This window comes from Melopsittacus undulatus, chromosome 3, assembly GCF_012275295.1.
Source record: "Melopsittacus undulatus isolate bMelUnd1 chromosome 3, bMelUnd1.mat.Z, whole genome shotgun sequence".
NCBI classification, from domain to species: Eukaryota; Metazoa; Chordata; class Aves; order Psittaciformes; family Psittaculidae; genus Melopsittacus; species Melopsittacus undulatus.
The window spans coordinates 110,531,979-110,554,901 of record NC_047529.1 but is presented as its reverse complement, the minus strand read 5'-3'; the positions used below and the strand labels follow the sequence as shown (position 1 = coordinate 110,554,901).

Genomic DNA, 22,923 nt, shown 5'->3' with positions numbered 1-22,923 from the left:
CTTGGGATTGTAATATAATTAATAAATATATAATTATAATCAAAAAAGCAGTCTTTTTTATATTTACATCATGATCTCTCCCCTGAGTCAGTCCAAGTTTTTTTAGAAGTATGGTAAAGATTATTTAAAGGAGAGGACAAGTGCATTCCCAAAATGTCAGTTCTAGAAGTACTTGGGAAAAAGGAGATATAAGTATTAAAGATGTGCATATTTGTTAACCTCTGTGGCTCCAAAGAAGCACAAGTCTGATCAGATATGGAATATCTAAAAATGTGTAAATAAAAAAATCATAGATTAATAGCATGAAACTAAAGCAATGCTGAGTGATATAATATTTGATACACTTGTGATGATAAGTGATAGAAAACTGATAAAGCTGCATAGGAATCAAGCAGCACATGAGATTTTTGCCTCAGAAAGAGAATTGATTTAATTCAGTGTCAATTTTGAATCTGTTTGTCATCTGCAGATAACTGGAGAGGGTATTAGAAAATATTACAGGGTGTAGAAGTAAACTGGGGTGGAGATATTTTCCCACTGGGAACGATAGTAGTGAGTTGTCCAAATGATTTTTTTTTTCACCCATTAGATTTTAATTCTTCATGGGAAACATTTCTCATTGAGCTCTTCCTGCAAATGATGCAGAGGTTGGTTCTGAGAAAACAACTTATTTGAACATTTTTTTGTGTTTAACAGCGTGTCAAGGTATTGGCTGCTCTTTGTGCTCAGTTTCTGTTCTTATTTAACTGGAGAAAATTTATAGACTCATACCAGTTATGGCCAGAATGTTCTGCTATAACCTGACCTCCTAAACAGCAAAAGGCAGAATTTCTTCCAGTGATGTCTATAATGCAGCCTAAAAGCAATGATTGATAGACAGTTTCTGTTAGACAAAGGTTCTGTCTTAAGACTTCAGGGAAGAATTTCCCAGTATTCACAATGCTCGTTTTAACTTTCTTGAAAATTTTCATCTTATTTTGAGTTTGAGCTGTTCTCACTCTTGATCCTGACATTTGTCTGGTTGAAATGACTTCCAGGTATGAAGAATCTTTCTCCCAACATTGATAGTTATAGACTGAATTCAAGACACCTCTTAATCTCACATTTGGTATATTTAAAAGATTGAGCATTTTAGGGCTTTCATTGTTGCTGAGTTTTCTTAGGGTTTTCATGCCATGAATGACTGTGGGGAAAGTTGTTCCTCTTTTCTAAAACCTCTTTCATTTTTCACTTCCTTTAAAATGTATGAGCACCAGAACTAAACACAGTAACGGTTTTAGTTATGCCACAGAAAGTAATGCCATTTTCTATTTCTGTTTGTTATTTCTTTGCCTGTGCATTCAAGACTTGCAGTGTCCCCCCTTAGCTGTTGCTTCACACCAGGAGTGCTTCTGCAGTAGCTCAACTAAAATGATCTTGCCATTATTCCATCCTCAATGCCCTGGGGATAGATAACACTCTAGAAATGGTGGCCTCACCTAAAGTAAATCAGTGGATGTTAATAGTATTTACAGAGGTGTACTGAATTTGGGCTGATGACTGTCTTGTACAAAACTGGTAGAAATATCTAATTGTGCTCCAGTGATCCTTCTTTGGCAGAAAGCCTTATCCACATGATCCTGACTTTTGATCAGGAAGGTCATCTGTGCTCCTGATGGTATCATACCTTTGTCTTAAGTCTTGTATGGGGTATTCCAGAAAAGATGAGATCTTCACAGAGATGTAGATAGAAAATGGAGCTACAACAGAACCAAACTCCTGTTATTCTGAAATTTCTCCTTTCCATCAAAAATAGTCCCTGTAATACTATATTCCCAGCCACAGCACTAGAATGAGTGTGCACTCTCAATGGGTCCACCCAAGTCTGTGTGGAGTCTGGGAGAGGCTGTCCTTTCACTTCAGACCTAACAGGGCCATGTGGAAATGTAGGAACTCCTGGGCTCCCTTTGCCTAGAATCTTGTGGATGTTCAGATTTTGCAGATGAATCCCAGATTTTGTTCCATGAAGCCTAGCTGTAGGAAATGCTACTTCCCTATTTACTCAATATTCAAGCAGAAGGCTGCAGCAGAATCAGAGTTCTGTGGTAGGTATCTTTATAATATATTTGTAATTATTCATAATTACAGTCAATAATTCCAATCAATATTTACAGTGGGTTTCAAAAGTACATTTTTGTAATATGCAAATAATCCTAATGGAACCTGTGAGCCACACAGCACTTGAGAAGACCAATGCTCATAGCCACAGATTTTCAGTGTATTGCTTTAGTCCATCATTACCATGACTGTGACTGTTCATGCTTTATAACATACCTTATGTTTTCATATCCTTTCCAAATATTTTCTTTTGAAGCACTGTTAAATAAAACAATTTCTCTAACAATTTGAGAAGCTGATGGGACAGGCTAAGTTACATTATCTGAGAGATGCAGGGTGCAGTCCCATGCAGAAAAGCTGCCTCTTGAAATGACATTTTCCAGTGCAGTATTTTTAAGCAGATAAATTGATAGAGAAGTATACCTGTGCATTATTCTTTGGGAAAACAAACTTAAAATAGAATCTCTTAAATTTCTAGCCATAATTTTATTGTAAGACTCCTGCATAAAAATAAGCTTTATTTCAGGCTACTTCCCCACTATTTGTAGTACTGAATATCTGATGAAATTTCATAAACTACATCTGTGGTATATTATGGCCTTCATTGTTGCCAAATGTGATTTTGAACTGTTATTTTGATGTGGGGAAAAAAGCCACCAACCTATAAAAATGCCACTTCTAATATGCTGTTTCTTATTCTGTTATTTCTAGAATGCTGTTTCTGTAACTTCACAATACTAATGTACTCTTATATCTGTTTATCATGAAAATACTGTTCTTATCTAATTGTCAAGACAAATATTGCGCTCTGTGTGTGGCTAAGGTGTAAATTCTAGCAGACAAAAGAATGTAATACCAGAAATAACCACAAAACATAGACACTTTCTAAAAATCAGCATTTCTGTGAAGCACCATGAAATATTAAAATGATTCTTGAATTAAGGAAAACATCCTGTAAAAACATGTTTCCCTTTTTTACATCACTGAATCATATTAATATGCTAAAATAATTAGAATTGTTTGGGGTTTTGCTACAAAATACATGGAGCAGATTCTGCTGTCAGCTCAGTAGAGACAGCCTGAGAGAAATCGTCTGAAGATAATAAGCCACATTCACAGCCTGCGTAAGTTCTATAGTTTTGATTTCAAATGTCTCACGCCAGATTTAAATCAACTGAATATTCGGCTCATTATGTGCACTCAACAGATTACACCAGTATCACTGGGAGCAGAATTTGGCTTAAGGAATTAGGTTTTAAATGCAGAAATTAGTGCATTTTAGTATCATTGTTAGTGGGGGAAATAAGATTTAGCAGTGCATGAAGACCAGTCTAGTTCTTCAAGTGAGTAGCTCAGTGCAAGGTGTAAATAGAGGGCTTTACACATCTACTAGAAATCAGAGTGCTGCAGAGAAAATTACCTGTCTGACCAGTAAGAACAACTGTAAGGCTGTTCTGATCCTCTGCTGTTGCATTAACAGTCCTTTTCACCCCCTTGTCTTGGGCTGTGCAATGGTGAAAATCATTGGCATGATCAGCTGGTGCAGAAAAGGCTTAGAGCCATTCAGTGCCAATGCCTACAGCAGATGGGAGAAGGCAGTTTAGGTCTTGAAAGCGTCTGGTTCTACTATGCCAACAGAGCTGTTCAGTAGGCAGTAAGGTGCACCAGGGTGGGTGGATATAAATGTGGGTAAATTCAGACTGTGACTGGTTAGACCATCAGCAATGGCAAGAGCCTTATTACACATTTCTGTCATTGCTTCTTCCAGTGAAGTTGTGGATGCCCCATCCCTGGAAGTAGGAATGACGGATGTGTAATACAGCTCTTCTCTCCTCCACATACATAGATTTTACACCAGTGCAGTTTTAATGATATAAACACAGTTATTCCTGATTTAAATGAGGAAAAATTTGTTCTCTCCAAACTGCAAAATTAAGATGCTGATAGTATGCATGGCTTTCAAAGAGTTCCCTCTTTGAATTTCTCTTAGAATTTGGGCCTTCTGTCTTCTTAGTCTCTGCGTAGAAGAATAGGCAATAATTCCAAGTAAATGGGAATAAGAGGAGTCCAGCAAAGCATTAGTGATATGGAAAAATATATGGAAAAAATATGGAAAAATGCCTTACATAAATAATAGTGCTCAGTGCTAATCTAACGTAAAAACCTTGTGAAGTACCATAAAGAAGCTAAACTATTTTTTTTTCTGATTGAAAACCTGTAAGATGGTTTAATTATCATGACAAAAACATAGAATCATAGAGTAAACCAGGTTGGAAAGGACCTTCAGTATCATCCAGTCCAGCCATTGCCCCAGCACTGCCAGGTTCACCACTAAACCATGTCACAAATGGCCTCATCTGCAGTTCGTGAACACTTCCAGGGATGGTGATTCTGCCACTGCCCTGGGCAGCCTGTTCCAATGCCTGACTGACCTAAATTCTCTGGGAAGAAATTGCTCCTAATCTCCAGTGTAAATCTCCCCTGGCACAGTTTGAGGCTGTTTCCTCTTGTCCTATCACTGTTCCTTGGGAGCAGAGCCCAGCCATCTCCTGGCTCCATCCTCCTTTCAGGCAGTTGTAGAGAGCAATAAAGTCCCCCCTGACCCTTCTCTTCTCCAGATTAAACCCCCACCATTCCTTCAGCCGTTTCTTATCAGATTTGTGCTCCAGGCCCTTCACCGGCTCTGTTGCCATACTCTGGACCCACTCCAGCACCTCAATATCTTTCTTGTTGTGAAGGGCCCTCATTCATGTGGAAGAATGAATTTTCGTTGCTGTTTACTAGTTGTAGGGGGGGTTGTGTAGATATACTGTTTTATTCACAGAGCGGGAATTCAACACTTTCAATTTTACTTAATCCAAAATATTTTGGCAGTTTACTAACACTTGAAAGTTTCATCAATCAGACATTGAGGGAAGCAGCTCAGATACTGTAAATCCTTCTGATGGCAGTCATCAAGAAGACATACCAAAAAGAAAAAGAACTGGGCCATGACATAAACCAAAATATGCTCTGTAAGCAGACAAGTTTAATCATCTGATGCTGCCTGTGATGTCATTTTCAGAACATCATGATGTCATTTGACATCATGAGCAACAGGAACAGTCTTTTAGCAAGTTCACGTTGGTTGTAAGTAATCATATTAAGCTCAATATTGCCACCAAAAATGATGTTATTGAAGTACTGGTATTGCAATATACCAACACTGCAGTAAATAAAGACTAGATGTAGGAACCTGAAGTTATGCTACAATTGAAATAACTAATTTATTTTTCATAGGTTTTAGGGGGTTTTGTACTTTAAGCAAGGAAATTGCTGTATGCAGATAGAGGCGGAAGGCTAATCCGGAGAAGTGTAGCTATAAGTAGATATTTCTAATGACCCAAACATCACTGTAATTTACTCTGCATATAGAACATAATATATTTATCTTGTGAAATGGGGTGTTTTGTGTTTTCTCAGTGAACTTTATTCGGGTTGTTAATCTTCATATACTTACTCACATCAGGCATACTGCTTTTCTTTTTGTTTTTCAGCCTCTTATTTTCCTAAATGCATGAATCAGTCTGTACACTATGCACCTTCATAACAAACTAAAATTTCAGGCAGTGAGATTTTAGTAGTCTAAATTTAGAGTGTGTGCATGGTAAAGGTGGTGTATAGCGTCTTAAGCCAAATAACTCAATCTGGGCTGACCTGTAAGTATTAGAAGTTAAAAACTGAGAGACTTAAACGCATAGTATTCATCTTTTATAGTGGTGGTAAACTTCTATATTTATTGTGATACTGTCTAGTTATGATGAGATTTATGATTTATGATGAGTGTTTTGTGACATTAAATTATAAATGCTTTTCATTAGGAAAAGTGACACATTTTGGCAGGAAATTCCTATGCTTAAGTGATACCACCGAGCCCAGTTCTGTGTAACTCATTTTATTGACTCCTGGTTTAGAAAGTAGCTGAAGTAGTTTATATCACATTGCTTAATGATTACCTTTTCAAGGTATTTTCCTGTAGGAAGACACCATGAGAAATAGCCTGTAATGACAGAACTGGCCTTCAATTTGTGATTGCTTCTTAGTGTTTGCTCCCCAGGAAGCACTGTTAAGAGACAGCATGAATGGCAGGAAGAGGTCTCCCAGGCAGTCAGACTGTGGTGTTTGTCACTCTGCCCTGTTTCTTTGTTGGTTTTGCATAGTCCATCTCTTCAACGTCCATGTTGATTTTCCTTTGTTATTTTACCTTTCCCATTTTCTCTCTCCCCGAGGTATATTTGTACTCTCTCCTGTCCTCAGTCAAAATCAGAATGGGCAACAGAGACATACTCCTCCAAATCACCTGCCTAGAGAGACTAATGTGAGTACTAGGACACTGAGCCTGTTTCTTAACTTTAAACTCTGCTTCGTTAGATGAGGCTCAGTTCCTAGTCCCCTCTCACTTTGTAGGCTTTGGGGGAACCTTCTTTCCTGTGCCCTGTGTTGATGTTGGGTTGACAATAAAAGGCCAAATTATTGCTTGTTGATAGCAGCCTTTACTTAGGCAAGGTGCCCTTTGACCTAAGCCGGGTACAGAATTTATGCCTGAAATTGCTGTGGTTTTTGCTATCTATACCAGACAGAGAACCGATTGATTGATTTAAGATGTGCAATTTTCTGATGTTGACAAATGCTGTGGGATGTAATCTTACAATTCTGAGTTACTCCAACCAGTTTAAGTAACAGTTTTTCTGCACAGGATTTGGAAATCTGACCCAATGACCAGAGTAAGTGCCTCAGTAATGAGTGCAGTATCAGCCATGCTGCCTGTGAAAACATCTTCACAGCATATACTAAAACTTAAATTATCTTGTTCAATCTGTTTAAAATCATCTGCTTCATAGAGGTCATTAAGGAAAATTCAGAATGGGAAAGTAGATCAAATGAACTTAGAATCCCTATCTCATATGACTGATGGCTTTAAAATATATAGTCATAAAAGTCTTACAAGAAGGTCCTCTGATTAAATGACTAACAATAATTGAACTTACGAAGAGCTGCAGTAAATCCTGTACAATTTTTGCACTTTGGAAACAGTATTATCTTATTTCATATCATGTGAAGTTTGTTAAACAGAGGAAACACTGCTTCCCTGGTGCTTTTGTTTTTCCCTCTGGATTGTAGCAATGGAGCACTTGCATGTTGTGTTTGATGCCTTGCATGATGAAGACATGCAATGGCAAGTTCCAGTCTGCATGCTGCTTAATGAATGTTTTCCTTTTCTCTCCTTCCCTGTTATGTGCTTACAGAAGACAACTATGTGGAAGGTGGGTGCTTTCTACCTTATTTTCCTAAGCTCTTGTTTTCCCCTTCTGTTTAGTGTTGTTTCCCTTCTCTTAATGTTATAAAAGTACGCATATGATTCAGTACGGTAAGTTGCATTTTTTTTTACCCATAAAGGTATACTGGTTTATTAAATAAGTGTGATTTCTTTTTCCATACAGAACACAAGCAAAGCTCCATTTTAATCTTTGCCTTATTGGTGTAATCCAGAATATCCTCAGTGTAAGAATGGGATTTATGCTTGTATGTCAGATATCACCGTTCAAAATCTTTGCAGAGATTTGCAGCAGGACTGCTTTTTTCTCATGTTCTGTATGAAAAACACTTCACAAAACTATTTGTTTTGTTAGTGTGGAGCATAAATCCTCCTCATAAGAATGTAATGCATGTTAAATATCCATCTTTTAATTGCTTAGGAAAATGGAAAATGGAAAGCCCTTTTCTCTTTATTACTACAAATCTTGCTTTCTATAATATCCTTTACAGCACAAAGATTTAGGAAAAAAAGGGTTTCTGTCTAGCTTTTCCACATAATGCAGTCTGCCTTTTGGACATTGTGAAAGAAGCAGCATGTGATTTTGGTAATGTTAATATTGGTATGTAATTAAGTCCCTTTAAAGAAAGTATGGCAAAGGGCAGTGGAAACAAAAGCACAATGCCATCTAGCCTGAATATTGGTAAGTAAGTCTATTAGCTAGTAAAACATGTTGCGTGCACATATATTATATATATCTTAGTTTCAAAGGTATAGAATATGCTTCACAGATCAGTTATTGCTGGAAATCAATACTGTCTTTTTGCTTATAAGGCAAAAGGTACAGGTGCTTTTTTATGTTTTTAAAAGTCTCTCTGGGCTGAATTTTTGCATAATGGGTAAATGATTATCTAGCTTTCAGTTTATCTAAACTGAGCAATAACTTGAATTCTAGTTTTTACAATAACTCTTAAAACTATTTCTAAATCAAGGACTTCATAAGCTTAACTCAGATGCAAAGTGACTGTCCTGGCATGGCTTTGACCCAGGGTCCTGTGGTGAGCCACTAAGGGGCCTGAGTTCATTCAGGCTTCAAGTCACCGTGGGCCACTGCCTGCCTGTTCAGTGACATATTTCTAAAAGCATTGGTAGTGCATTTCTCTCTGCTGCTGTATTCAAGGGCAAAGAGGGCTGCTCAGATTTAGCACATACAATGCTGTGCAATTTTATTAAAATATATGTTCCCAGTAGGAGAAAGAAAAAGTAAACAATTCTGATGCTGTAATTGTGTGCACTGTCACGCTGCTATGTACCAATACAATTTCCTTACCATTGTGAAATAAATAGTATTCAGTAACACTGGGATAGGAATTCTAACTGAAAAACATAAAAGCCTAGAAATAAGCACCTAATCTTCTATTTGATCTGTGTGTAAAACTCTTACTGGTGTCAACATGAGACTCAAATATGAGTAACTTGATAAGGAGGTTCAATTTCATTTCATGTATTCATTTATGCACAGCAGTACAAGATAAAGCCTGGATAACAGTTAATCCAGACTTTACCTGACTCTAATTCTTAAAACTGCAACCTTAAATTTATTCCAGTACAGGTCTGGATACTTATGCATATATTACAGTTACAAAGGATATATATGTAAGAAAGGAAGCATAGAATGGTGTATCCAAAGCACAATTTGGGATCCGAGCTATAATTTTTCATCTTTCATTTCTGTGATATCTGAGCATCTCTGTAAGTTAAGGCAGGAAGAAAACAGAAGGATTTGGTATTCACAGATTTAATTTTGTATATATTGCTGGTATGAAAAGGCTGCATTCTGTTCATTTTACTGAAAATGTGCTAGGGTTGAACATGTTCACCACAGGTTTACCATGTTAAAATTTTGTTTTGGCCTGTGCTCTGCATGGAACTCACACACCAAATTATGAAAATATCCTATCTCCATTTCCGCTTCCACTATCCCATCCTGTGCCCCTTAACTCTCTCCTCTCAGAGCCAAGTTCAGTATAAAGATGGAATGGATCACACATGAGGAATTCCTACTGAATTCTGAATTCCTAATTCACAAAGAAAAGGCTTTTGTCATTCTGTTCATGAAGTAACGGTGCACAAATGAATATTTTCAATATATCATATACCTATACATAGTTAAGACTAGAACTTTTCCATCACTAGCCATTGTGGTATTCTTTATTATAAGTAGACTATCATTGTGAAAACCTAGCAGTGATTGCTATCACAGTAGATTTATCTGTATCATTTTAAACCATTTTGTGGACTGTACAGATACAGTAATAGCAATTCTTCACTCTTCCATAGCCTTTATTTGTAGATTGTAAAAATATAAAGTAAGGTAAGTATCATTACGTGCTTTTAGCAATTAAGTATAAATAACCTTACTGCTTCACAAATAAACATACAGAGTCAAACAAAATACAGTGCCTTGAGGACTGCTACCTAAGTTTTTGATTGATAGGTATTTGGTTTGAGCAGTGAAATTTCTTTTACATTCCCTTGACTTCTATTTTTTAGTTGAACAGCCCTGTGAATGACTCTTAAAATTCAAGTGGTTTCTACGATGTTTTCAAGAAGCACTTCTGCCACTTACTTTTTTTTTTTAAAGTATGTAAGAATCATGTATTTACAACTGACCCATGTCACATACCAGTTTATCAAAACAGTAGCTATCAAACAGTGGTCATCTCCTGAAGCTAGGCTTTTTATTTAGGTCCCTACAGCTATAAAGAACATATTTAAATGCAAGCTAGTAAGAGATTACCTTCTTTGCATTCCCCTAGGAGACATGACAGTGATGTGCTTCATTCATTGTAAAGGCTGAAAGAGCTCACATAAAGTCACTGCTGAAAAGTCACAACTTTATTAAAGAAAAAGATCTCTTTCAACCCAAACCATTCTATGATAATTTCCATGTTGTAACGTTCAACTAGTTACACCTTTCCTCTGTCAGATACAGTTAAGACCAAGTAACAAGTCAGAGATTTCTTGCAATAGTTGCCTAGACAAAAAGTTAAAAGCCTAAAGACAAGATAAATAATCACATGAAGAGACTAATAATTCCAGAAGGCCATTCCGCAAGGACCTGCTTCCAGGCAAGGACATTCAGTGTCTAAAGAATGGAGCTTGACCATGGGTCTTTGTGTTTTGTGTATTCAGCACGCCTCTCTTGGCAGCAGCACTTACCAAGAAAGAACATACCTGAACACATTTCTACTGTCTTTCACAAGCTGCAGAACTTCAGCACAGCTGTTTCCCAAGTAATGCTTATGCAGCATCTCTTCAGGATCACACACAGCTTTTGTTTACATCTCTGTAAACCCCAGGTAATCCCACAGCTGCAGGGCATTGTATTTGGAAACAGAATCTGTTCCACAAGAAGTGGGGCACATCCCGCCCTGCAGTTTAGCTACATCTAAAAAGGGTGACACTAAAAGCACAAATTCAGCAAAACCATTGTTAATCTATTTGGAACACCAGTTGAGATTTGGGACTGGTAAGACATGAACCTTTTAAGACTGACTACAGTGAGGAGTATCTTGTTTGACCTCCCCCCAAGTACTGAGTCATTTGTGCACCTGATTTTCCTTGTGAATTAGAAATGACAGGAGCTCTCTGGGATGTCTGCTTTCCAATAAAGAGCAGGATACTTTATTGCAAACCTTCTTTGTGTGAATTAATTGCAAATAAGAAAACTATCGCATTTTATAGTTGCTGGAGAAGAGGAGCACAACTAACACGTGAGCAATTAATAACTTCTAAAAAGGATCCTAAACCAACTAATTTGAACAAGAATAATCCTGTTTTTAAACCAGACATAAGATGTGTAAAACCTTCATATTTATAGAAAAAATGGTCTCCCTACATGACATTATTCTCAGTGAGAATATAAGTATCATTTTATCATCATGAGTTGAAAAAGCTGAATATTTTTGCTTAAATAGTTATGAAATTTGGCTCTGGTTGAGTGATTATCAGTATGGACATCTGTTTTGAAATGTCACTAGAGCTATACTGGTATGATTAGATTTCATCTTACAATACAAATATAAAGCAAAATCTATTTCTCCCAGATTTATGAAGTAGCTTCAGAAGATGTCACTTAAATTTTCTTTATTGCTATGTATTTGATATTGCATATGTAATAATTTGCCTTCTCTGGAACAAATTCATTCTACTGTCATGTTTCACACAAATAAGGAGACATCCCTTGCATTATCATTTCAATGTGATGAAGAAATTTTATTTAATTACCTGAAATGCTCATTTTTATGAGGGGAAAAAGATCAGACCCAGCCCATTTTTCAGGTTTACACTTCTCCAGGTTTTTAACATCATTTCACATGTAGAGGACAGGAAGTCCTCCCAGCAAAGTGTTCAAACCAATATTATCAAACTACGATAAAGACAGATGGAATATTAAAGGAATTGGTTGGATTTGAAAGCATTTTATTATTTTCTGTCATCCCAACTACTGCACAGAAGAATTAGCACAATAAAACAGCACCCAGTGTTTGAGTTGCCGTTCTGTTACTCGTAGCCCAAAGCATTCCAACCAGTGGTTGAAAAATGCTCTTTGATTTCCCTCTGTGATACAGACATCTCATAGGAAACAGATGCCTGTCACAAAACATTTTTGTCACTGTGACAACACCACCTTCCCGTGCTCCCTTGTTCATTGCTGACTGTGCTCTTGTTTCCCTTCAAGGTCTGGCGCACCTGATGATGGGCGACCAAGGTATGGGCTCTGTTCCTTTTCCACTCTGCTTTCATTGTTTCTTCTTGTTCTGTAGCTGCTTTGAATCCATCACTGCAAACGATGGGCAAATGCTTGAAAGCTGTCTTTGGCTGCAAATAAACACATGATTTTAGTCACATCTTATTTATTTTTTTTGTTTTGGTTTGTTTGCTCCTTAAACTTTTGTTTTTCTGCCTCCTCAACTCCCCCTCTTGCAATATAATAGCTGAAAAGAGGTGAGAGAAATAAGAAGGTGATGAAGCAAATTTATGTATTTATCGGAAAATAAAATCACAGGTGATTCTATAAGATATAAATGAAGCACAAGAGCATTCTTCAGATAGCTCCCAAAAGAAGATTCTCAATTTGTCACAATTGCACATATTGAAGAGTCCATTTACATTAATGCATGGCTGATTGGTAATGTGCAGAAAGCACCTGCTCCTGGCTTCTGGAATGCTGAGAGTACAGTTTTGCAAACCTAACAAACTCGTTTATTTTTTGTCCTCCTAACCCATTGTCCATGTTACTTTTGTGTCACTCTTATCTAAGCATGGTTATTTCTGTGTTTCTCTGCATGTACATGATTGGAAAAAAAAATAAACTAATACCCTAATATGACACTGATTGCATCTCCATTTGTCTCCAGACACTTACCTTATACTTTGTCTCTTCATGTTCAGATACTACTGCATTTACATATACTCATGACTCTTACTGTTGTTTCTCTCCTTTATTCTCTTCTTGTCTGGAAATGCTTTCTTCATGGAACCATTTCACCAAATCCATAGGTAAAAGTAAAGGTATTACATGATTTTCTTTATTTTTTAATGTCATCAGTATACTTATATATATGTATAAGTGATGCAAATAAATGTAAATCTTTTTGCACTGATAACATGAGGTAGGTATGTTTTTAAAGTAAATATTTCATGGACATCAAGGTAAGCAGAAGTATCCTGAAGTACAGGCTGACCTTTTGTAAAGTTTGTCTTCTGGTTTTGTGAGAGATGTAAAGCTTTGGCAGTGATAAAGGAGGCTACAGTTAGAGAAAGCATTCAGGATGAAATAACAGCCACATTTTGAGGTATGCATTTTTCTGTTCTCAAAGAGCTGTAGTCTAAACCACCAGGCACAGAGAAAAGCATGATGTTGTTCAACAGAGACTCTGGAGATAATCTATCCAGGGCCAGTCCACGGCTTGATGTAAGTTTGAAATCTGCATAGCACTGACTTCTGCAAGTCTCTGCTATCAGCTGATCACATTTGCCCTGAGATTTTCCTTGTATATTAATCACTTTGATTATATCTGAGACAAGAACTGGACAAAGGAGTGGGGAAGAATGAATGCCAAAGAGAAGTGTGGGGTTTATTTTTACTCTTCTTTGTTTATTTATGTAAAGAATACAAGCCATGTTTATTTTCTTTCTCTGGGTGGAAACATGTGCAGTAGGGTCAAGACTCTTCCTGTATAAATAAACACCAGGTTTTGCTACCAGGGTGCTTGTTCACTGACATAATGTAAATATATTTTTATGATAAGAATCTCGTCATTAAAATCCATTAAATCTGTGTTACATCTGATGGATAATATAGTTCTATTCAACTTAAGCATTTCTCAGGGTTTGCCTACTCTTGCTATAAATCTGAAGTCCAATCTGCATGGTTGTACTTTGTTGTCTAGTTAAATTAGAAACAACCTTCCAGGTTCCTTGGTGTCTTGGTTGATTTAGTGTTTCCACACCTAGGAAGTTCATGTGATGCAGATACTAATTGCAAACCTCTGGTGTCTCATTCCTTGTCATATCAAACTGTGCAAAGACTGTGTACCTGGTTACAGGTGGGATACATTTAAAGGACTGTGTGTGCTCTGGAGCTGTGAGTCTTCTCGCTTAGGAAAAGTTTTAAGCAAGTAGAATGAGAAAGAGTCTACTGATTTCTTTGTTTTATACAATTGTCTTGTTTGTTGGATGGCTATTCCTTGTTGCGTTTTTCTTAGCAGAACCTCATATGTATGACTTCCTCATTTCTTATTATTACTACCTTACTCCTTATCAGTAGATGTCTTGGGTGGAGTTACCTTAAAATGACATTTTATAGTAACTGAACCTTGACGTTATAGATAATTTTTATTAATATTAAGGAATTATTTTTCTAGATTATTCTATACACAGAATCCATGATGCAGTATGTACAACACTGAAGGGGACTTTACATATGAAAGGATGAAAACAAGTGCTATGAGTAATATATATGATTAGTAGTTAATCTGGAAAGCAGATTTTAGCAAAACAGGAACCTTGCAAGTATTATGCAATAGTTAGACATTTATATTTTTATTTTAAAAGGCTTAATAATAACATTCACCAAAAATTGACCCTGGATATATTAGCTATGCTTAATGTTTAATGATATGCCATGTGACATAATTTAAACACCAGTGCCAGTCATCAAATCATGTAACTACATTTTTCTTTTCACATTTTTCTTTTTTAACAGCATTATGTAGTTTACATGGCAATTTACTATGTTTTGATAATCACTATACTTCTGCGAATATAACGATGTGTATTTCTTCAAATGAACGGAAAGGGTTTATACGTATACAAACTCCAGTTGCTTGTAACAGAAATATCCTTTGATATCATACCATATCCTCAAACAGCGGAAAATAGCTTCATTTTATTGACTATCCTGAAACAATGCTAATGCTGGCTATTGAAACATTTGACCTTGAAACAGTTACGGTAACACCCATTTGTAACATATGACAGCATAGCAGAGTAGGAGGGTGATGGAAAGGAATGAAGGGGCAAAAGAGAAGCTCAGCACTGATTTCATATGGACCTATTTCTCTCTTTCATTATAAGTTCAATTCCTTTACAAGTATGTAGGGTGAGTTACAAAGGGGATTGTGAAATTCTGAGTGATTATATAATGAATCAATCTTATTTTGAAAATTTAAGCAATGAAACTTTACTATGAAAGAAGAAAGAAACTTTACTATGTAGTTTGCCCAGAAGTGTATAAATGGCTGAAGCATCACTATTTTCTTTAATTGCGTAGGTATTCTTTGGTAATGGAAAAGTTTAAAAATACAACAATGTACATTCAGAATTAGGACAAGATGCTGACAGGACAGGGACCTGGTGTTGACAGGTGAAAGAGGGGTGAGACAGCCTTTCCAAGTAGGCAAGCAATACAAAATCTAGTGTGATCTCCCAGGTTGGACCTGCTATTTGTTGTTTAGTTGTAAATAGAAATTGGGATACTCTGGACAATTTCCCAAAAAAGTTTTTTATTGAGGCTATTGAGGCTTTATCAATTTTAACAAAGCTGTCACTGTCCCTTAGAGAAAGGCAGAAGCAAAGCCTAAGACATCTGTCAGTACTCAAGGTCATATAATTTGATCTGTGTACAAAACCAGCTGACATAAAGGAGGATATATAACATAAAGAGCCTATTAGAAGCTTGTCTCATCATTTCAGAGCTCTACAAAACTTGTTTTCTGATCCATTACATTCTGTAGATGCTAAGCCTAATTCTAGGAAGAGCCACAAGCTTTAGTTGTACTGGCATTTGTTTATTTTCTGATGAGCATCCTATATGTTCAGAAATACTTAGGAATACCCTTCCCCCCGTCCCTGGAAATCACATACCCCTATATACCTTTAGCAGTGGAGCTGTCACAGCTGCGGTGGTGAAAAGACAAGGTAAGATTTGTAAATGGGGTTCGTGTTATTATGAGACCACTTGAATATGCTACTCAGAGCAGTTTGAATTTGAAGCAAACCTTGAAGTTTGCTGTGTGTAACAGACATGGAAAAAGATTTGTTAGCTCAAAATAAATCTATGCCCAAACAAATCCTGTCTGCTTTCTCCAACTAATATAGGTGGTCTAATAAAACTGCTGTTTTCACATATAGGCCTTTCCTCTTCAACAGTTAGTACCTCTTGAATTTCCCATAAGGATTTATTTTGTGATGAACAGTAATGCAGCTAAAATTACATGGCAACTACTGTAAAAGTCTTTGTTTCTTTATATAAAAAAAATCCAAAAACCTCTCCTCCTTTTTGTTCTCTTTTGATGAGCAATGAAAGGGATTTATAATTCAGTTACCTTAATGTAAAGTGTTGCTTTTATAATGTATTGCTTCCTTTTTATATTGCAGTTCTTGTAAGCTTGTACATATTTTTACCTATAGTTTCTTTTTATGCAAATAGCCTACTTTTGACTATATATATTACTTATTCTATACCTAAACACTATGTTCATTCTCCTATTACTTTAGGTAATATGTGCAGCTTTAAAGCATATATGAGTCACTCAGGTCCATAACAAACTATTAAATGATATCTAGCTGAGCAATAAGTGCTTCTACCAAAATATTGATAGTATAACTGCAATTATTGGTTTAGATTGCAGACTTTTGATGTGCTGGGATTTGGTATAGCATGTATAAATGCTGAAGAAGGACTTCAGAACATCAGTTTATATACGTGTCATCTTTCTTGCCCAAAGAGGGCAAGATTTGTGTTGTACAAGCTGTTGTACGATATCTGTAAAACCAAAGTGATACTGCTTATTTGTTAATTATCAATCACATGTTTCAGTTGACAACTGGAGAAATAAGCCACTGAAAAATGCAAGCAATTTAAATAAATCTGTAAACAACCATGGGCATTAAAATAGTATGTTATGGCTAAGTAATTATGTAGTGCTTGTGTTGTGTATCAGAAATACCACCTTATGCCGCTAACCTCCTGTAACATCAAATTATATGGAATTCAGTCATTAACCTCAACATGACCACAAGTTCATCTTCTTGTAATGACTTTCATTTTTGCTCTGTTTTCAAAGAACTAAAGTAGTTTGGGCCTCTTCCACTCTCTGATCCTTCCAGGATTGTTGAAAAGCCTTATCCTCATCTGCTTTTCTGTGTGCTGCATCAAAGTGCATCCTCCAGCCGTCCTCCTCCTGAGCCACCAGTAGTCCAGAAGGCGTGTAAATGGTTTGATACAGCCCTGAGTTCTAGCATAGCCTCTTTTTTTTTGGCTGGGTGCCCTACTGACATGGATTCAATTTTACGCCTTCTCATCTGCAGCTGGCTTTTGCCTGGGATGCGCAAAATATGGGCAGAGGGCTTTCTAGACTCTGGTCTTGTTCACGTAGTTACACACCCTAGGTGACAGCAGCTTATTTGAAAGACTTACTGTTAGAATTGAACGGAGTTTATTTAGAAGTTTTAAAGAGGATGGGGTTGCCAAGCTCAGGTAGATGAAATTATTTCTAAGTGACGTTACAGTAGAAGGATGGATAACGCGCATTTCCCTGCTGAATCTCGTAGTTGCTCCTACTGCTAAAAGAGAATAAATCAACAGTGTTTAAAATTTCTTCTCCATTTAGTAGATCCAAAACATTCCAACAGTCTTGTATTATTTAAAAATTATCAGCACAAGAACTGAAAAACCATTCCATCTAAAATTTGCCTGATTTTTTTTTTTCAAATGAGAATTACCGTTTTAAAGAAATCAAGGAACATTAAATATAAAGCTCTTCAAAGTGCTCCAAAGAGCAGTAACTACACATTGTTTCTGTTCTATAGTGACTTTTTTAAGAGCCTCATACATACAGTTAAATAGCAGCTGATGTTCACAGAAAGTACTGCAGTTAAGTTCTTGTGTGTAAATGATGCACCTATGCCTACACATAAATGTTCCAATAAATACTTATACTATCTTTATATTTTTTATGGTTAATCTGTTCACATTTTTGTTCAATATCATAATGAACTATACATAAAATGTTTTAATCAGAAAGGTGCTATCCCTATGTATTTTCAAATTGTGGTGCTTTGAAGCAAATAATTTACTTGCACTTCAGTGGGTGATACTTAGCAAGCCTAGAATATGGCACTTGGAACTGCAGCTTCATCTTTATGTTGAAATGTGATCAATTAATGTTCCCTGAGGAGAAAAATGCAGCAGAACATGACTGTTAAAGATGTTTTCTGTCTGAACTACATGGCTCAGAAGAAATGCATCAACATCAGGAACAGAAACGCAGATTCTATCTTGAGACACCTGTTCCCAAAATTGTAACAGAGAGAGCTGATTCATGATCAGCTGTATGAAAAGAAGTTGTAAGAACCTGCTCTAAATATCAAGAAAACTGTATGTAGAAAGGATAACATGTTGTTGTAAAAATGTTATTTTTCTGACATGTCACCAAGTGATAATGCCCAAGCCACGCCATGAGTTCTTGCACCTTTCCACCACCAAAATAAAACATTCACCATATTCTCAATAATTCCAATGTCATTCAAAATGTTCATGCATCATATATATACCTATGTATATATGTTATAGGTCTCCTGTGGATTCAGAGGAATGAAAATAAATGTGGAAAATCTGTTGGCTTCCTTGACACTAGGCTCCACTTCTGAGCATAGATTTCTCCAGAAGATGGGTATGCTGACAGAAACCCTTTCAATAGTATATTAAAGCTCTTTCAAGATGAAAGATACATATTTCACATCAAAAAGTAGGTGGGGATTTATTGAGGATGGCAAACAGTAAAGCTGTCACGCTGAAGAGGTAAAAATAAATTTGAGGAGGTAAGCAATGAAAAAACTGAAAACCTAGGCATTTCTTTCTTAAAGAAAACAGTTCTTTTTACTTCTATATAAATATACATAGCAAATGAGAAATAAAAGCTGCAGCAATCTATCTGTTCGCACAATGAAATTCCATGAGAGTTTTAAGACAAATTTCGTAAGCATTTTCAATGAAACTGAGATTTCAGGGGGATGTATTCCTTGGATATCCTGTAAAATGTCCTGGAACATTCTCTTTTACACTTTCGTTTAATATCTGATGTCATTGCTGAGCCAAATACATCATTAGAGTGACAATAAGGCTTACAGCTTCACTCTAGGGTTGTACTACACCTAAGATTTTCCTAGGATAAAAATCAGTTCTTGAAGTCTACTAAAGCAGCTAAACAAATCAGCCCATCAGACTCTTAATTACTCTCATTTCAATGAAAACCAGAAGTATTTGGAGATTACTGTACATATCACTCATGACAGAAGTCTCAACTGACTTTAACAAATCACAGTTGGAATTCCACCAGTTAAGCATAAAGAAATTGGAACCCTAAGGAGGAGTATTTTCAAACATCCCTAAGATTTGTCTACATGCAAGCTTGCTAAATACAAGAGTAAACTTTACCACTATTTCTAAAGAAAGTAAATTAAATGGAAATGAGCAACTCTTAAGGAAACCACCTTAAAATTGTACTGATATAACTGAAAATGTGCACTATGCTCTCTAAATGCACATCATAATGGTATTTTTCCAAAAAGAATGATTCCCTGCAAAAGAATTGAGAAATGTATTCAAATACCTTGCTCATAGTTGATTCCTCTTGTAGGAGTAAGAAGGCTGCACACAAGATTTTTCATCTACTCTGTAATTTTCTGTGGCTTTAATAATATGCCAAGCTACTTAGAAACAAGAAAACTTTAGATTATCTTGTCTCCTTTAAAATCTTCTAATTAAACAATATCATTTGCACTGATGCCAGTAATATGTCTCTTTCCTGATATGGCAAGCCTTCTAAAACCTTGTCATTCTTAATTGCTTTAAGGTAGTTTCCTATTGTCACTTCAGGGACCACCCAGAGCAATTATCTGTAGAATGGTGAAACTATAATGAACTGGGAAATTCAGGAGCACAAAGGAGAAAACTTTCATAGGAACTGAACAATAGACTGTGGACTTTGCTATGAAACTCCACCTTCCATTCCTTTAATGGTTTTCATACTCATCAACCTGTTTTCTTTTTCCTAGACATGGGAGAAAAAGCAAGCAATTGAATCTCTTTATTGAATTAATTTCCTCTAGTGAAAGAAGTTATTTTTTTCCCAGCTTGTATCAGCTATATTTGGGGATTTTTCTGTTGGTATCCACTTGCACTAATTTTCTGATCAGCACAGCATTTAATTTAAAGGCTGTTTTCGTAACTTGCTAATGTGAGTTAAAGAGTCTGGTACATCTTGTTGCTTGCTTAAAGTAGACATTTGTTCCTTAAAGAAGGGAAACATCTGGAGCAATTCAATGGCACCGTCTCTAAAGCTGTATAGAAGCAACCTTGGATAACAAGAGGCTATCAGAGGAACTGGTAGAACACACCTGGCACTTTTGGCATCACAGCATTGACTTGAGTAGCCTCTTTGTATTGGGGGTGGGAGGAAATAAAAGCAGCTGGGTCTAATCCCTTTTATCTATCTTTGCATATTCTTCAGACAGAGGGGAGTCTGCTTGGAAAGCAAAATTCAGCAGTGAGTCAGTCTCTAAATTTTTCACTGGAGTTGCCCTTATTTCTGTTCTGCAGACATTACATACCATGAGCCATTGTTAGCCCATTTTCAGGAGTACCCACCCAAAGGAAAGGAGGCTAGGTATCATCCTATGACCATTAATATTCTGCTTCTGAAGCATAACTGAAAACCCTGAGGGACTGATTCCTGATGCCAGCTACATTGGTAATTATGTGACCCCAGTTGCACCCAACAGTAATATCTCTCTCTAGGATTAAATATTAGAAATTGTTTACCTGATTTCCCACATCATTGAAGCTGAATATCTTTATTAGCAAGAGAATGGACTATACCAAAAGGGTGCCAGATAAGGGCTTCCATCTCATAAAAAGGGCATTGCAGACATTTTGCTGATAGTACAAGCTCATCCTTTGATTTTTCTCAGTTAATGGCTCTGCTTAACAATCTGGTCTTACAAGGTCCTATGCTTAGTATTTGCACAACTCCACAAGAAATCTCCCCCCAAAAAATGCCAAGCTCAGGTACAGTCAATTCACCTTTTAAGCTATGTTTGCATGTATATGAGACTCCTTAAAGTTGTGATTTCACTATTGAACCTGTGCAAAACAAAGCATAAATTAGTTTTGGAGACAGATGCCTCTTGGACAATGCTGTTTTCACTATGAATGGGTGTGTATTTAAATTGATATTTGATATTTATGTTAAACTGCAACTCCTGACTACTGTATAGTTTTCAATTTGAAAAGTTATTTGGGTGTACTACTATTGCAGTGTAACACTGGGATATGTTTATAGCATCATGGAGATGATGTGAGAGTTAAAAAAAAATCTGATTTTATTTTAATTTAATGTTCATATACCTGAACCCCTCCCAGATCATTGTGGTACAAATACTGAACTGGTGCTCTCATTTCACCTGAATACTTGTGCAAACTATACATTTTGCACTTATACCTCAAGGTGCTTACAGTATAATGAACTTTCAAAGACTTGTAAATAGAGCTGAGTCTCAGTCATGAACTGATGCCTTTTTGGTGTCCTTAGCAGACTTCTCAGCCCTATAGTCCTCTGCCATAAATTACTCAGATAAGGATACTGACCATGATTGTAACTGTGTTGTAAGGGTTGGAAGGAAATTCAGACTTCAGAAAAGAATCATACAAAAGTATCTAAGTGCAAGGTTGGAGCAACAAAGGTAAACTTGAAAATGGGTAATTTTATATGATTCTTGTACAATATATTTACCTGTATAGAACTGTTATGTTCATACATATCAATACCTCCAATATTAGAGGAAAATGTCTATGGTAAATATATATTCTGAACATTACATAAAGCTACCTGAGGCCCACTGTTAGTCTACTGCTGCGTACCTCCACAGAGCAAAAAAGGGAGCTGTTTAGACTACAGTGAAGTGGAAATATTCCTGTATTTCTGTTGAAAATATGGAGAAGTATTGAATACATAGATTAAAACATAGTAAGTCATTCACAATTCTGAGGGGCAAATTCCTCAACAGTTTTAATAGCATATGCACATTTAACACACATATGTGTATTGAAGACATAGGCACATAGATGGATAAATAAAAAGTGCCCTGAAACCATTCAGTTCTGCTATATTTCATGTGTTTATCTCTCAGAAATGCCTTAATTTCAAGTTTTTGATAATGATAAATATATAATAACTGCCATGTCTGTGTCCATAAATCACTATTGTGTGTCATTTACTCTCTCTTCCAGAAAAACACTTGTATTTGATATTTATTCATTGTTCTAAGATAGAGGAGATAAGATAGTGTCTTGCATTGTCCCTGAAATGGATAGTCTTGTTACAGAAACATGGTTTTGAAAGTGCTGCTTTTATTGAGCTCTTATAAAAGTAATACAAAAGTGTAATTAATATTTTCCTTTTCAGAACACCTCGAAGATCTGTATATCAGCCCTATAGCTTTTAATAAGTACATATAACTTAGAAATGTACATATATCTGGGTCATGCTAATTACCCACCTTGGGAGGCAAGAACGTGCCTATACTTCTTTACCTAGTTGCATACTCTTGAGACCCAAGTCAGAAGAGCAGGATTCAGAAAGTCTAAAAATACATTTCCTAGGGTTTTAGCTGTTAAACTGCTTAAAAAGGAGATCTCTCATGTACTGGCTGACAGCCTGTGATTTGTATTATGTAGGAAATTAGACTAGATAATCAAAAACAACCTTTCTGGCCTTGAAGCTTATGAATCACATGGAATACAGAAATTACTGTAGTAACACGTAAGAAAGTTGTCAAACTATAAAACCAGCCACCTTGGTTTTATTTTAGTTGGAATAATTTTATTGTGTTTCTTATGTAGATTGAATTACGCATCCATAAGGCCCCCAAAACACCCAAGTCAAGCCCTGCCATTCTTTATG

General features: G+C 36.3%; 1 protein-coding gene across 20 annotated transcripts in view; it reads left to right on the top strand.

The window, feature by feature from the left end:
• The window catches only part of NRXN1 (neurexin 1), a 678,674-nt gene that overhangs the window by 66,089 nt on the left and 589,662 nt on the right, over positions 1–22,923 (top strand). For 10 of the 20 annotated variants that reach the window (XM_034060543.1, XM_034060536.1, XM_034060535.1 and 7 more), the window contains exons 2-4: positions 7,383–7,400; positions 12,135–12,164; positions 12,956–12,967. The exons of 4 other annotated variants lie outside the window; for them this stretch is intronic. In XM_034060543.1, the coding sequence (XP_033916434.1) occupies positions 7,383–7,400; positions 12,135–12,164; positions 12,956–12,967 (60 nt within the window). Of the gene's footprint in view, positions 1–2,891; positions 2,921–5,465; positions 5,482–6,626; positions 6,643–7,382; positions 7,401–12,132; positions 12,165–12,955; positions 12,968–22,923 lie in introns of all 20 variants that reach the window. 6 more of the 20 variants (XM_034060539.1, XM_034060537.1, XM_034060531.1 and 3 more) reach the window with 5 other exon arrangements.